This window comes from Diabrotica undecimpunctata, chromosome 4 (genome assembly GCF_040954645.1).
Source record: "Diabrotica undecimpunctata isolate CICGRU chromosome 4, icDiaUnde3, whole genome shotgun sequence".
Lineage (NCBI taxonomy): Eukaryota > Metazoa > Arthropoda > Insecta > Coleoptera > Chrysomelidae > Diabrotica > Diabrotica undecimpunctata.
The window spans coordinates 118,195,638-118,212,700 of NC_092806.1; the positions used below are offsets into that span (position 1 = coordinate 118,195,638).

The 17,063-nt window shown below is 32.5% G+C and overlaps 1 protein-coding gene across 1 annotated transcript in view; it reads left to right on the forward strand.

Annotated features, from left to right (window-relative positions):
• Positions 1-13,559, forward strand: part of LOC140439917 (uncharacterized) — a 44,074-nt gene extending 30,515 nt beyond the window's left edge. The window contains exons 5-6 of the mRNA XM_072530090.1: positions 8,799-8,943; positions 13,346-13,559. Of these exons, the coding sequence (XP_072386191.1) occupies positions 8,799-8,943; positions 13,346-13,526 (326 nt within the window). The 3' untranslated portion in view covers positions 13,527-13,559. The remainder of the gene's footprint in view (positions 1-8,798; positions 8,944-13,345) is intronic.
• Positions 13,560-17,063: the final 3,504 nt, after the last annotated feature.

The window sequence follows — 17,063 nt, forward strand, 5'->3', positions numbered from 1 at the left end:
TTGCTGTTTGAGTTACCTGTATTTTTGTTAAAAAATATTAAAGATACATTATTTTAACAAAAAAAAAAAGTATACTTCTTAATAACTTCAAAACTTAACAGTTTTCGTGATAATCGCATTTTACAAATCAGCTGCATAATTCTGATTTAAGGCAATTACTCCAAGCAACGAAGGAAAAATAGACAAAAACATTAATAAATCTAAATTTTGGTATAAAATACCTTTAACTAAAGTCAATAGTTAACGAAATATTAAATAAAATAAATATATCAGCAGGATAATTAATAATAGAATTTGACAAATACAGAATAATAGGGATTTTACATCAAACATTTTACGTTTTATGTTAAATTAAAGTCATAATCAAAACATTTTGTTTACAAACCAAATTAAGAAATGGTTAAACTAAATAACATAACTTTTTGTCAACGTAAGTGTTCGATATGTCCACCATTTTCTTTAATTCATTTGTCAATATATTACATAAAAAATCGTCTCATATTAAATAGCATCATTGGTTCTAAAGAAACTGCTGCAGTATTTATTTCTTCCCATAGTTGGTTGCGAATGTTTATGGGATTCTTATAGACACGTTGTTTTAATACGCCACACATACCAAAATCAAGCGGATTAAATTCTGGGCTACGTGGTGGCTATAATGTATAATGGATGAATATATTCTTTTGGATACATATCCAAACCTTATGGTATATTATGGAACTACATCTTATTTGTGGCAGAGGTTAAATTGTGATGTATTTGATTCATTGGTTACTTATATAAATACGGAATAACCTATAGATGTCATTACTTATTTATATGATTACGTTACAGCTTACGAGTAACTATAATTACATCTCGAACAAATGGTCTATTATGATTAACTAACGAACTAATATTATGCTGAACTAAATTACCTGTGCGTTTATTATATTTATAACAATATCGGTTATTAGGCCAACGATGATGTTTTTGTAAAAATGCTGAGTCTTTAAGGTTAGATTGGTAACAAAAATATTATGAAACAAGACACATATGTGTTATTCAATACCTGGGCTTTAGTTTCTAATTGTCCTAATAAAAATTGTTAAATAATTTACGTAATGAATGATAAGTATTCTTTTGGGATTTTTTATAAATTAAATAATTATAGATTATAATTATAAATAATTATATCAATATCTCACCACATTGCAAAGGAATATGACTGCCACGATAAATCCAACGTTCAGAACAGTTATATTTAAGTATGTTCTCACTGCCTTCTCTCTAGAATGTGGTGGTGTACCATCTTACATAAACCACATATTTTGGGTTTTCAGCATTTTACAATATGGAAAAAGTAATACAACTCCAGTAGGTATAGAAACTGAAGAAGCGATATAAAAGAGAAAATGTAAACATGATGACGGCCAACGTCTGAATACGGACACGGCACGTAAAGAAGAAGATGAAGAATATTTTCATAAGACATTTAGTAGCCATAACAAAAATTTTGTAATGTTACATTATCATCTTTAAGTTGTTGTAATAAAAATAAATTGTGAATTATGCTTATCTGCATGTATTCAGTGCTTCACCGCACAAATATTACAACTAAGAATTATTATGCAGCTGACTTATAAAATGCGAATATCTCGAAAACGGTATACCTTTTTCTTGTAAAAATAATGTATCTTTAATATTTTTTAACACAAATAGAGTTAACTTTAAGAGCAAAAAAGTAAAGCGCAAATCTATGCCACACATGTGGCATATGTGGCGCCCTCTATCAGTTACATTAAAGTTTGTATAAAATTATAATTTATCCTGCTTTAAAGCATCCAATTTTAAATTTTTGTCCAAAAATATTTACAAACGTAAAAGTTATAGCGAAAAATAGAATTTTAAATTTCCACTTTAACACCCTGTATCTTTCATAATATCAACATTTTATTAAAGCGAGTTGGCTTAAATCGTAATATTTTAAAGTGTAGAATTTACGGTTTTAGTTTGTACAATTACTTACGGACCACCCTGTATATATATATATATATATATATATATATATATATATATATATATATATATATATATATATATATATATATATATAATTTTAGTAAACCAATTACCTCCTCTAAAGGCCTACACAAACCTTAAATTAACAAATAATGTGCATTTTTCGGAAAAATTACTTATAGTTTATTGACATCACGCTCTCAACTTGAGAGCGTGATGTCAAAGTGATGTCTACTAAATTTTCTCCTCAGGAAGATGGAAGACTAGTGGATCTAGTACAAATCCCTGGAAAGTCTAAAATATTCTCGAAATTTTTCCTCGTTTTGAAACAATCTTTCTTCGACTGTTAATTTAAAAGCACCTTCTGTATTAAGACATGAAAAAATTTCGTTTGCATTTTTATTTCTTTTATTTAAATTTAACGTTATCAACTTTTCTTCTTCCTGCTCTTCTTGAAGTAATAAAATTATTGCGTTAAGTTTGCGAGAATTCATTTTTTTAAACGTACAACCTTTGAGAGAATAAATGTGAAACTAATTTCTAAACTTATTTTCAGAGCGACAGAATATTTATGCGAATTAATCTAACGAACCGACTCACCCAAAACTGCCGTGAGTCGAGAACAACAGATTCTGCTGTACGTGTATGCTGTGCTTTGCGCACTATTCTAACAAACCGTAGCTTTAGGTAGCATAGTATGGCCACTTTGTTTCAATAATTAAAACAAAGAAAAGTTAACAGCATTTTAACTTCAACGTAGTTACTCCTTTAAGGGCTCACAAACCATGACAACCAAAAAATACCTTAGTTATTTCAACGTGCTAACGAACGTACCCACCACCTAACAATCAATCAAGTGACATATCACGTTACTCCAATAAATAAGGCGGTAATTTTAAAATTGATGCAATACTGGGATAAGATAACATAATTCTTTTCATTATCAAGAATTTTCACCTCTTCGAAGTTAACCTTACATTTGGTTGTGATAGCAGGTGCTAAGAGACATAAATTTTTGGATAAGTTAATATTACTACTGTATAAAGTTAGTATACCCTTGAGTGAACACCTAGTCAGCCGTATGTAATACGTATTATATTCTGCACAGGGTATGTGGTAAACAACATTAATTTGTTTAAGAAGAAACAAAGGAGTTTTAGTTTTGGAAAACATGGGATGTTTTCACCATAAAGCATAAAGCACCATAACTCTTGAAGAAAAAAAAATTATTAATTTATTAACGTCATAGTAATTTACAGTAAGAATACAACTTAAAATAAGAATAGATTCTCTTCGCTGAAACGTATGCGGTAATGGTTTATTTTTTATCTAAATTGATGATAAGAATGGTAATTAAGAAACCTGTAATGTTGCAAGCCATTAATTTCCTATATCAACTTGTAATCAAAGTGTTGTCTGTCCTACTGAAGGCGCGGATATCCAAAATGGGTATGCTATTTATGGTTGAGTCCTCTAATTCACAAGTGAACTGTAGATGAAGATTAAAACCATTAAACACTGACAGGGTGCCTGAGGTGCTGTCCAGTAGTATTGATAGTCGAAATGGTAATAAGAAATTTTTGATGAGTTTAGAAGCACTTTATTTTATGTTGCACTATTACAAAAAGACGACGTTATAAGACGTATTTAACAAAGATCAACTTTGTTCCATTTTTCTGCTATATGCGAAGAGAATTTACGTAGTACCCGTATAAATTGCGACATGATTGATGTTACACTATGATTATTGGCGATATAGTGCTCGAGTTAAGATGCGATTATACAATGCTTTTTGGGGCATACTGCCTTTGGCGAGTTGCGATTATAGAATACTGAAATGACGAGCTGACTGTCCCACACGGGAACAAATGCTCAAATGCCGCTTCACTCCAATAATTTATGGAAAAAAGCAAAGCCGTCAAATTCATCATTTTTACATAAAAAATTTAATGAATTTTTAAAGCATTTCCATACAGTAGGTTATTTCTTTCTTAGGATCGAATTCAGCGAGTTTCAAATCCTTCTTGAGCAAAATTCGAAGACAATAGAAATTTAGTAGCGGTAAAATCATAAGATTTTTACGATAATTTCGAATTCCGGTTGTATTTTCACGAAATAAGAGATTTGAAAGTCGATTCAAAGCAGCTGATTCATAAAAAAGGGCGAAAGGTACAATATTTAATTTTTGAGATTTGTTGCGAGGTAGGTTTAAGATAACAACGGTGTCGAAGAAAAAACGAGTTTAAAAGTGAAATGGATATATTTATCATAGTCAAGTTGAGAGCGTAATGTCAATAAACTATAAGTAATTTTTTCGAAAAATAGACATTTTTTGTTAATTTAAGGTTTGTGTCCGTGCCTTTAGAGGGGGGAATTGGTTTACTAAAATTCGAACGATGGGATGATAAAGAATAGTGAAAATTAGAATTTTCTTTTGTGGAGTGGGCGTTTTGGGTTTTAGCAAATAGCGAACTGTCTTCTATATAGTGGATATCTGGATATTGCTTGGAAGATTGCCAGCTGTCACTCATCCAAAGATTGTATTAAAGAGTGTGGGGAGATTATGACCTGATTGAATAAGACAGGGTTGAAGGAATTTATAAGAAGAGTCTGCTTCTGTCAAGAACTGTTCGATTTTTGATTTTTGATAAAAATATTTCTCAGCTAGATTAAGATTTGTGGGTATATTAAGTATAATAGAAACTTTTGGACGACAATACGACACATGAGGCAGAGAAAATGAAAGGAAATAAACGCAGTAAGAGATACTTCAAACCAAATACAAATAAGCCCAGAACAAATAGCTAGGGTATGGAAAAAATATTACGAGAAAAAATTTGATACCGAAGTGATAAAGGAAGACAATATAATCAATGAAGGCGAAGAAAACACAGAGCCAGAGCAAATAAGTAGAGAAGAAGTAATAGAAGGATTATCAAATATAAAAATAGGCAAGGCAGGTGGAGATGATGAAATTGAACCGGAAATAATAGAGAAGAGACTGAGACAAGAAGTAGAAATGGTATTGGGAGAAGAACAAACGGCATTTAGACCGGGAAGACAGACAAATGACAACATATATATCATTAGAAACCTAATAGAAAGAAGCATAGATACGGGGGAAAAACTAGTATTAGCATTCATAGACCTAAGAGCAGCATTTGACACGATAGAAAGACATATTATAGGGAAATGCTTGAGAAAAATAAACGTACCTAATACATTGATAAAAATTATAGAAAGTACTTACAAAGAGGTAAAAGGAAGGGTACAAATAACAGGGGAAAGATCGGAAGCATTTAATTGGAAGAGAGGTATTAAACAAGGAGATAGTCTCAGCCCTTTGCTATTCATAATAGTAATGAACGAATTGATAAGAAACACTAGAGTCAGAACTAATCAACTACAGACAATAATAGGTTACCGCAGATTAGAACCGGTAACAATAGAGTCCTTAATGTATGCAGACGACATAGTACTAATAGCAGATTCCGAGAATAAAATGCAGAAACTAATGGATATATGGGTAGAACAAATAGAAGAACTTAAAATGGAGATAAACGAGGAAAAAAGTAAGATAATGATAATCAGCGGCAAAGGAGATAAGGAAGATAATCAAATAAAGATAAAATGTAAAAACTCAGAATTGGAAATAGTAACAACTTACGAATACCTGGGAAGTATAATAACTAATGACGGAAAAATAGACTGGAAAATAACAAATAGAGCAAAGAAATCAAACAAGTTATATTATGCGTTAGGATAGTTGGAAAGACAAAATGGGATAGATTAAGCAACGAGACTATTAGGAGAATGGCCAACCAGGAACCGATAATAAACAAAATAGCAAAGAGACAAATGAACTGGTATGGGCATCTGATGAGGATGTAATCCAATAGAATAACAAGAAAAATTTATGAAGCAAAAAACATCGGAAAAAGAAAAAGAGGCAGACCAAGAAAAAAATGGATACAGCAAGTAGTAGAGGCGGGAAAACTTAAACAAAAATCACTCGAGGAATTGAAAATAATGACAGAAAACAGAAAAGAATGGAAGAGGTGGGTAAATGGAAATTAAAATAGCTAGCCCAAATCCGACACCCTGTTAGGGTAAAAGGAAGGGGAGAAAGAAAGAAAGAAAGGGTATATTTAGTACATCGCGATTGACGTCAAATTGTGGAAGCGGAAAAATTATTTTTGGGAGAACTGCACAATTCAAATTGAAGTTAAATTTGTGACCGGGTATATAGAGCACAAGAAGACGAAATTTATGAGAATATCGAAAACTCAAAGAAATAACGAGAATCTTCTAATAAACGAAACCAACGTCGAACGAGTGGACAAATATGCATACCTGAGAACAATGATTAACTCCACAAATGATTACAATCAGGAGATAAAAATAAGAATAGAAAAGGCTAGAGCAAATTTCAACAAAATGAGAAGAGTTCTATGTACCAGGAATTTAAAACTGGAACTAAGAGTTAGGTTGGCGAGGTGCTATGTTTTTTCGACTATGTTTTATGGAATGGAATCTTGGACCTTGAATGCTACATCAATGAAAAAACTGGAATCATTTGAGCTGTGGGTGTACAGAAGAATTCTGAAAATATCATGGACAGAACACGTCACAAACAAAGAGGTTCTGAGAAGGATGAACAAAGCAATGGAAATTTTAAATTCAATAAAAACAAAAAAATTAGAATATCTCGGACATATTACACGTGGAGAGAAATACACCTTGCTCCAACTGATCATGCAGGGAAAGATCCAAGGAAAGAGAAGCATAGGGAGGCGTAGAATGTCATGGCTGCGCAACCTGAGAGAGTGGTACGGATGTACATCAAATGAACTTTTCAGAGCAGCCGTCTCAAAAAGTTCGAATAGCTATGATGATTGCCGACCTCCGCCGCGGAGATGGCACTTGAAGAAGAAGATATAGAGCATAATCTTAGCTTAGAGAGATCTTGGTTTGACAATTTGAGAAGTTTGACTTCCGGGATCAAGTATAGCTTTAGTTGATACGAAATTGCTTGCTTTGTCTCTTAAAATGACTTGGATAGTGGCTAAAAGAGTTGCAGAATAAGTGGCTGTCATCTTCCAGATGGTTGCTTGGAAAAGATAATTGCGCATTATTTGCCTAAGATGAGTAATTGGAAATCGGAACATTTTTATAATGGTATGAAAGATCGGGAGAATTTGCTGTTTGTATTTTGATTTGTATTTATTAGATAGGCGATAAAAATTATTATGTTTACTTCTGTTATTATCTTGTTGAAAAGGTTGTTTAAAATGATTAAAGTTGGCTGTGCGATAATTATCTGAATGAGAAGCGTGAGTAGTGCGAGATTGTTTTGTGTTCTCTGCATAAGAATTTTGATGCAGAAGAGTGTGATGTTTTCTGGAGCATATCGAACAATCACAAGAAGGGAAATCAGGATGGTTGTGTCTTGTACACAAACAATTTGGAACACATGTGATTTAATAGCAAATTCTATTTTTCCCTGACAAGAGAGCAGACAAAATTGTCTGCATGAATAAATTTTGTGAGCTGCGTCACAAATCTCACTTAATAATTGCGAGATGGAACGAGGACACTGAGGGTAGAGGCATTGGAATGCAGGGGAGTGGTATTAAATTTAATATGTGATCGGTCCCTTTTTGATGCAGGGATATTTGTCAGGGATATAAGTCTGCGAGAATATTGCAGCGTTCATTTAAGATTTCAAATACTTCAACTATTGAGTGAGTGTAAGTCCGATTTCTCCTTTTCTCGTAGTGCCGTTTGGTAAGAAAATCGAGTTTTTGAATTATTAAATTGATTAGGAGATAATCACAAGATTCTACTTGAAAAATTTTTAAGTAATCAGTGTGTCTTTTTAATTCATTTATGAACTCATTTAGCGTGTGATTATTGCTTCTTGATAGTGCTGGGAGATCTATTATAGAATTAATGTGCGAATTGATTATTGGGGGATTATTGTCATATTTCTTTTCGACTATGTCAATTCAGAGATTAAAGTTTTCGTGTATGATTTCAAGAGAGTCAATCAGATTGAGAGGTTCGCCTCGAAAAGAGGATTTTAAATACATTAGTTTTTGACCCTTGATGAAAGGGTAATTTCCAATGATAAGAGAGGAGAATAATTGATTAAATGGGAGCCATTTACTATATTCGCCATTAAAATTCGGAACAGAGATGGACGGCAGTTTTTCATTAGAGTAGTTGCTGTTTTCGGGATGGAGGCGGGGATTGAGCTTTAACGAACTCATCTAATATGCCGTTTATTCGTGACATAGCAGAAAAATATTTATCTTTAACTTCATCTCTATTCTCAGTGTGCAAATCGACGTCATCGTCGAGTTCTATTTGGTCGCAAATAATGTCGTTATAATTTTTGAAGGCATTGGTTAAATGAGATTTCTGTGAAATAATTCGAAAGTATTCGTTTGAATATCGAGAAAGTTATTTAACCAATTTAAAATCCTTTTGATGTACGATTAATTTATTTCATGGCTCCTTTTAAATATATTCATGTTTTATGTTTGTTGAGCAAAATACATATAAAGAGATAAATCTAAATTTAGTGATATGTGGAAGAAGAATAAATTACTTGCTCCGTGACAACAATTTTTTGTTTTAAAGTACAATATAAAAGACGATTGACCTTAAAGTAGAATATAAAGAACAAAGTAAAAAAGTTGAGTTATGTAAAAGTACATAGCAACGGTTTATTTTACATTTTTACTGAGATTAAGGCAATTAAAATAGAAATAACTGATTTTTCCTTTTTTTAGGTAATAAATTTTTTTATATGTCTTTATGTGAGATAAGTGGAAGACAACCACTGCAATTGGCAAAACCATCACATCATTACAATGAATATGTAGTCGAAAAATTAAATGTAACTGATCCAAAACGAACACTTTTTATTGGAGATGTGTAGGTATATTTTATAAATATACGTATTTTATAGATAATATTGAAATTTATGTGCTTTTGAGAATTATTCATATAATGCGTAGTGACACACTGGGTAAACTTGTTACTTACCTTTGATTACCGTTAAAATCGGTCGATTTTCGGTTTATATAAAACTTTTTTAAAGATGTACGGTACAATAGAATTTTTTTAAGTTACGTCAAATATTTATTTAACTTTCATAGGCTTTTAATTAACCATGCTTATATTAAACAGTATCTATAACATCTTAGTAACTCATCAGATTTGCATCGCCAGCTCTCGCCATTGGCTTGCCACTGCCTGTACGCACGTACTCCCACCGCTACCTTCCATTTCCATCGATGCGCGCTGGAGATGGATCGCCGGCAACGACATAAAACGACGTCCGCAACAATAGAGAGCTGTGTTCTTGCAGACTACTGATCTGATAAGAACTTCACTGGGCATTTGGGCAATAAAAGTCTTATGCATCCCGCATGTGACCAAGTATTGACTGGTTACTTTTATTTAATTTCTCACTGTGGAGTTACTGACCGTCAGCTATATATTCGTTCTACCAATTATAGTGAAGCCCCCTTACATAGTCATTCTTCATTTCTGCCCATGATTGCCTAATATTCTATTTTCTTGTGACAGGTTGTACCGGCTTGTTTCCTTATGTCATAATCTTGGATGTCTTCTTGGTCTCTTGACGCCTCTTAGATACCACAGTGTAATTCTAGTGGACCACTTATTGTCAGTTCTTCTCGCTAAATGTCCTACTCACTGCCATTAATTTTTAAGATTTAATTCTGTGGTTTATATCAGTAACCTTGGTTTTCTGTCTGAACCATTCTATTCTTTTTCAATCTGTCTTTGTTATACCTAGCATGCATCGCTAAATTGACCTTTGAGTGACTTTGAGTTTCGATATTATCTCTTGCTTTAGTGTCCAATTTTCGCAGCCGTATGTCATGATTGGTAGTATACACTTATCGAATGCTTTCTTCAGGAGGAGTGGCATCATCTTTAATTTGAATATAACTGAATTTCTACCAAAAGATGCCCAAGCCAGTTTCATTTTTCTGTTGATTTCTGGAAGTAAATATATATAACATACATACATACATACATACATACATACATACATACATACATACATATATACAAAAATACACTACTATGTTGTTACTAGCAAAGTTTTGTAACATTCTAACAATACAATTCTAAGTTACGCCCTGAAGAAGCCAAATTAATTCTCTTTGGCGAAAACGTTCGGCGAAACAATTGATACTCATTAGAGTCTTTCTTGCTGAGTTCCCCAATATTTAAGAGTTTACTATATATATATATATATATATATATATATATATATATATATATATATATATATATGTTACTATATAAACTCTTAATCATTTCAATAATGTTACCCAAAGTAAAAATAAAATTAAATTAATATTATACTGTTGGAAGTATGATCTTATGATCTTGTTAGTTCTCGGCAAATACTTATTTTTTACATACTTTTTAAATTACATGTACAATAACCACATGATTTTTTGTTTTTTTGTTTATACAACTTAACCATTTAATATCCAATATCTTAAGCTTCTTTACATATTATAAGATTGACTGCTACATGTTTTTTGAGGTAACACTTTTATATTGTCTTTTCTATGGATGTTGGTTTTTCATATTGTTCTTTTTAGATGAACTGATGATGCTTTCTGATTAGAGAGCAAAACATCTTCAAATAAATACATGAAGTAGTCAACTTCTTTTTTCTCCACCTTTTGACCGAAAAACCCACCACTCTTCGAGTTATCCTTAATTTATATTGGATTAACGGTCATACTCCTTTTCTAGATATATATATATATATATATATATATATATATATATATATATATATATATAATCTTATGTATTATATTAGAAGTAATTGATATAGTTAAAGAATTGTACCTGTATGTCAAATACGAAAAGAGAAGTTAAAAAATAACTTCTATCTGAGTAAATGCCTAAGGCAAACCTTATAGTGTTAATAATGCTGTAACAATAGTCCAGGCGGGATCTGTTTTGAATTGGACATTTTCCGTGGGTGTCCTTTTTTTTCTGGAATACTGGAATTATTTAAGGATGTATCACTGGAATTATAATCACGACATATGCCAGTTGCAAACCTTGTGCTAAATTTTTTATTTAGCCAAAATCTGAATAAATCCACAATTTTTGCTTCTATCGCCCATATTTTTGCCTATAACTCAGGAGGTATTGCTCTTTTAAACGGAAATTATGGAAGATAAAAGTTTTGTAAATTTTACATAATATTTGACTAGCTCGAAATTGAAAATTTAATGTTTATCTAAAAAAAAAGCAATACTTGGTAAAAAAGAGTTTTTCCTTTAAATTTTTTCGACTCTTTAACAAAACTTACCGCCTTTGTATCCACTTAGAAAAACTTTATAATACGAGAAAAGCGGGTTCTTAATTTCAATAGAATCGGTTTATTAGTTTTTTCATAATAATTTTGCAATCAAGGGTCCGCAAAAAATTGCATTGCAAAATTATACTGGGTCCAAAATAAGCCTTTGAAATAATCGAAAACATTTGTGCATATAAAGAAAGGCTCAAGCTTTTAAAATTCAAATCAGTCAGCTAGGAGAGCGTAGAGATTTTTTAAAATTCGAAACAATTTTTTTGATTTATAAATAAACATAAACATAAACATAACTTCGGAGTTGTACACATATTAATTTCAAAATTTGTATACTTCTTGATACTTTAACTTTAAAAGGCGCTTCTTAAAAAAAAAAACAAAGAATTCGGCCCATTTTTAAACAAGTACTGTTTAAAAGTCTTGTCACGTACTTTTTATATAAAAATTTCCACTCTTCGCTCCCCCCCCCCATGCACTCCGAGAGACTTCTTACCTACGCGAAAAGATTTTTTGTCTTTTTTATGCATATTTTCACGAGGCGTATTACGAAAAAAAATTTAGTAACTTTAAAAGACGTACTTAGTATTTGTTTCAAAACGAACCGTCTATCACTTATGGTTAGGGCTCTTGTTAACGAACGTTTTTTTCAACGGGTAACGGGCCGAGGCTAAACGAATACCCGTGTCGACAATTCATAAATTTCAAGGGATATGCGTCCGTTGACAGTATGGAATCTCCGAAATATCGTCAGTTTTAAAGTAACAAGTGTACGTAATACATGCTATATCGTGTTGTCGTCAAAGCAAAAATTATACTAGCGTATTATTTGTATAAAAAAAATGCAGAAGAAACGGGAGAAGCTTAAGAGAAAAATATGGATACGTCCTATTTTGTTAGAAAGAGAAAAGTATGGCGCTTTTCATACACTTTATGAAGAATTGAAAAAAGACGACACAAAATTATTAAAATCTCCATATCAAAATCCATATTTTAGCGGCAACAAAGAAAGAAATTTATTGAAACAACGGATGCTCGTCCAACGCCGTCAACACACTTGCATAAACTAAAATGGTTCACTGTAACGGTCCGACGAACGTCTTGCCGAGGGGGGACTGGATACGTAGACGGTGAAAAGTTAACCAACGGATTGGTTGCCGTTGCGTGAACAAACATTTATACCAACCTGAAAGACACTGAGCAACGGTCAACGGAACGGTTTCAAAATCGACCCGTTGACCGTTGTCGTTAACAAGAGCTCTAGGCGGCAAATGCATGCCAACTTAAGCTTCGAAATATCTGCAACCAATTACCTGAACATTGTATTCTTAAAGAAGCACCTTTTAAAATTCTGTAGTAAAAGTGTAATTTTTTAACATTTTGAAATTGATATGTGTTAAACTCGCGAAGTTGTTTTATTTATTTATAAGCTAAAAAATCGTTTAAACATTTCTTAGGATGTCCTAGCTGACTCATTTTCAATTTTCAAAGTGCATTTGACAGCTTGAGACTTTCTTTATACGTAAAAAATTTTTCGACCTATTTAAACTGCTTATTTTGGACCCAGCATAATTTTGAAAATTAGTTTGCCCAGCAGTTTTTTGTGCAATTATTGCTATCTTTTAAACAATAAACAACAAATATTAAATTTTTGGCTAGTTAAATATTAAAAAAACTAAACTTTTACATTTTCAAAGTTTTTCTGTAGGAGCAATATCTTTCTAGTTATATTTATTATTGATATAAGTTACATCCTAAAGTTATTCCAGCAAAAAATAGACTCCTATAAAAATATCAATTATGGTCTGCTTTTCAACAGATCCCGCCTGGACTACAAAGAAGATTGACAACAGAAAATGGTAAAAACAATATTCGATACAGTAATCTGGTTTTATATTATCAACATTTTAAAAATATTGTTTATAAATTTATTGATCTACATAGTTTGTTTTATTTTACTAGGATCAACGAGGATATGGGATTTGGTACGGTAGGTGGATACCAAAAACTTCTCGTTCTTAGCGGTACTACAAAAATGGATGATATTAAAGATTGGAAGCACCCAGAAGAGTACAAACCTACGTATTATATTCAGAATGTAAGCGAACTGAATAAGATAATAAAAACTGTACATAAATTATGACAATGTTATTTGAAATAAATATATTTTTTACAACTTTGTTTTTGATAATTATATTTAGTAGATATTGTCAATCCGATAGTCCAACCATCTGGCGGAATTACTTCGAAATAATTAGTTTAGTAATTCCATGTTATGAACTTTTATCCATCCAAGATAGATCCAACGATTTTGACTAGCTTTCGAGAATGAACCCAGTCGCCAAATAGCTGACTATACAATGAGAGACGTGGTTCTCTGAGGATGGCTCAAGCATTGCTGCCTGTGAAACTCCTTTCAATTTGCGGATTGAAAGTTCTAAATTTCGTTTTAAGAATAAATGTAGTCAATCCATTCCGGAAATTTCCTTTTCATGGTTAAACTTTTGATGCAGATTATATTTCTCGGCCAGTTTATATACCATGGTACGTACTTCTATTCTTCTTCTTAAGTAATCTAACTTTGGACATAGGCCTCCCCCAAATCAATCCGGTGTTTTCTATTTTGCGCCACTTGCATCCAGTTGTGTCCCCCGATCTTCTTAATGTCATCAGCCCATCTCATTTGTGATCTTCCTCTGCTACTCTTTCCTATCCATGATCTTCATTATTGTATTTCGTGGTTCCATCTTTTATCCTTTAGTCGGGCATTGTATCCTGCGAAGCTCCATTTTAATTTGGCAGCATGTTCTCCTGCGTCTTTTACTTTGATTTTGCTTCTAATCCATTTGTTTGTTTTTTTTGTCTATAAGTCTCACCCCGAGCATTGATCTTTCCCTCGCTCTTTGTGCTTTTACTATTTTATCCATATTAGACTTGGTGAGTGTCCACGTCTATACGTGAGTATAGGGAGGATACACTGATCGTAAATTCTGGTTTTAAAATATTGTTCTATTTTAATGCTTTTCAAGATCCAACTCAGCTTTCCAAATCCTGCCCATGCTAACCTTATTCTTCTGGTAATTTCGGTAGTTTGATTTTCTTTGTTAACTTTTATTATCTGTCCCAGGTAGATGTATTCGCTTACCGTTTCTAAATTTATGTCGTTCAACGTTATTTCTCTAATGCTCGGTGTATTTGTTATTATTTTTGCTTTTTCCAAGTTCATCTTAAGACCTACTTTTTCCGAAGCTTGAAATAGTTGCGTCATCATGGTCTGTAGCTCTTCGAAACTTGTAGCGAATATTACAATGTCATCAGCGTATCTCAAATGACTCAGTTTTCTTCCATTAACATTTATTTCTTTATCTACCCAGTTAATGTCTTTAAACACGTCTTCCAGTCCAAGTGTAAATAGCTTTGGTGAGATAACATCTCCCTAGCAAACACCTCTGTTGATTGGTATAGCTTAGGTTTTCGCATCTATTTGTATTTTCATTGTAGCTTTCTTGTGAATATTATGTATCAGCATTCTGTATTGGGAGTCTATCCTGCAGTTGTTCATAGCTCTCTCTATTGCCCAAAGTTCTATGGAGTCGAATGCCTTTTCATAATCAACGAAGCCAATGTATAAGTGATAAGTCAAGTGATATTCATTGGCTTTCTCTATTAGCGTTCTGACTGTAAGAAGATGATCCACTGTACTGTAACCCTTTCGGAATCCTACCTGCTCTATCAGTTGATAGCTATCGAGCTTCGACGTTAACCTGTTAGTTATTACTCCCATAAACAGTTTGTACATTTGGGACAGCAGGGAGATTGGCTTATAGTTTCAGATCTCCCCTGTCTCCTTTTTTGAAGATAAACTTTCATTCCAATCATCTGGGACTTGTCCTCTGTGAAGACATTCGTTGAAAAACTTTTTCAATTCTTCGAGAATACTTTCACTCCCCTCCTTCAACATTTCTACAAGTATTCCATCTGGACAAGGAGCCTTATTGTTCTTTAGTTGTGCTATAGCTTGTTTTATTTCAAAGGATTCAATGTTAGGGAGTATTTCTGAGTTGACATTCGTTATCTTTCTCTTAAGATCTTCCTTTGCAGCGTTATCTGGGTTCTGGACTATAAATCACGGTAAAATGTTTAAGTAACTTTTAGGATTTCGTTCTTTTCTCTTATGTCTTTTCCATCTTTATCCTTCAATGAGAGTATTGTGTGATCTTGTGCTTTCCTAAGTGTGATCTTAAGCATTTCAGGCCTCAGTTCTTTTCTATTATTTTTTTTCTACATTGTTTTCATTATAGATTCTTAAATCTTTATTTACTTGTTTATTCAATTCTTTGAAACCATTGGTGTTTCGCTTTCCTTCGCTTAGAAATGTGCGTCTCTTTTCCATCAACTGTTTTGTTCCATCACTTATTCTGTCTTCTTTATTTTTCGTTTTCTTTACAGTCAGTCCTGCTTTCAAGAGCTTTCGTTGCATTTCTTTAATAATTGTGTTCATGTCGGAGTATTCTAGTTGATAATCTTCTACAAATTTTTTTCTTAAGACTTTTCTGTACTCATCTCCCTTCTGTCCTATTTTAGTTTGATCTATCTGATTAAAATAATTATGTGGCCTGTTTCTACTGGTCTTCGTCTGTTTAATATAAATCCTTGCTCTTAAAAGGCGATGATCGCTGCCAGTTGTGAATCGATTGAGAGCAGTTATATCTTTAAAAATGTCTTTATTCCCACACAAGAAGTAACCGATCTCGTTTTTCGTCTTTTTATCGGGAGATATCCACGTCTATTTTCGGTTTGCTAGTTTCTTGAAGTATGTGTTTAGGGCATATAAATTTTGTTGTTCTAAGAAGTTATATAATTTTTCTCCTCTTTTATTTTGTGTGCTATAACCATACATCCCACCAAACAAAGTTAGGTTAGAATCGACGTGTGAGGATATCTGATACTGATTACTGGATTAGCGCAAGGCCGAGATAATCAACCAAAAAAGAAGATGTATTTAGTGACTTTTCTAGTAACTTTCTTGGATATAAATCTGTCTTATTAGTATACTCCGCCTGGTAAAAAAAAAACAAACCATAGTAGACATTCTATCGTCCGTGTTATGTTGCTACGCTACGGAAATGCTGTCAAACGTGTCAAACTTAAACCCTGAAAATGCAAGATATTTTTAAGATACCTAACCAAATTTTAAAAAAAGCGGAAAAAGCAACGCAAAAGTTACTACCACAAAGTCGAGAGGAATATGAAAAATTACAGCACTAGATGACAGAAAACCATGTAGAACACGTTAGTGAAACTGTGCTACTTGTATACTTTGCCGATCTCGCCGAAACATTTTCTTATAGTTCCCTGTGGTCCAAATATTCAATGGTAAAAAAGACTTTAATCGTAAATAAGGATATTAACATTGCCAATTTGAAATGTTGTTAAATAAAGGTGTTTCGAATAAGTTATCTTTTTGTTTGTATCTTTACGCCCGCGTGGGCATAAAGTACACTATTACGTAGTTGGTAACTAAGCAATAAAAACACAATAATAAACTAGTATGACATAAAAAAATTATTGGCCCTGTAAAATTTATATTAAAATTTAAGAATTTTTATAAACAATTAAATGCATCTCCAAAATGAACTGACCGATCGGATCTTACCATTTGATTTATAATTAGACGAGC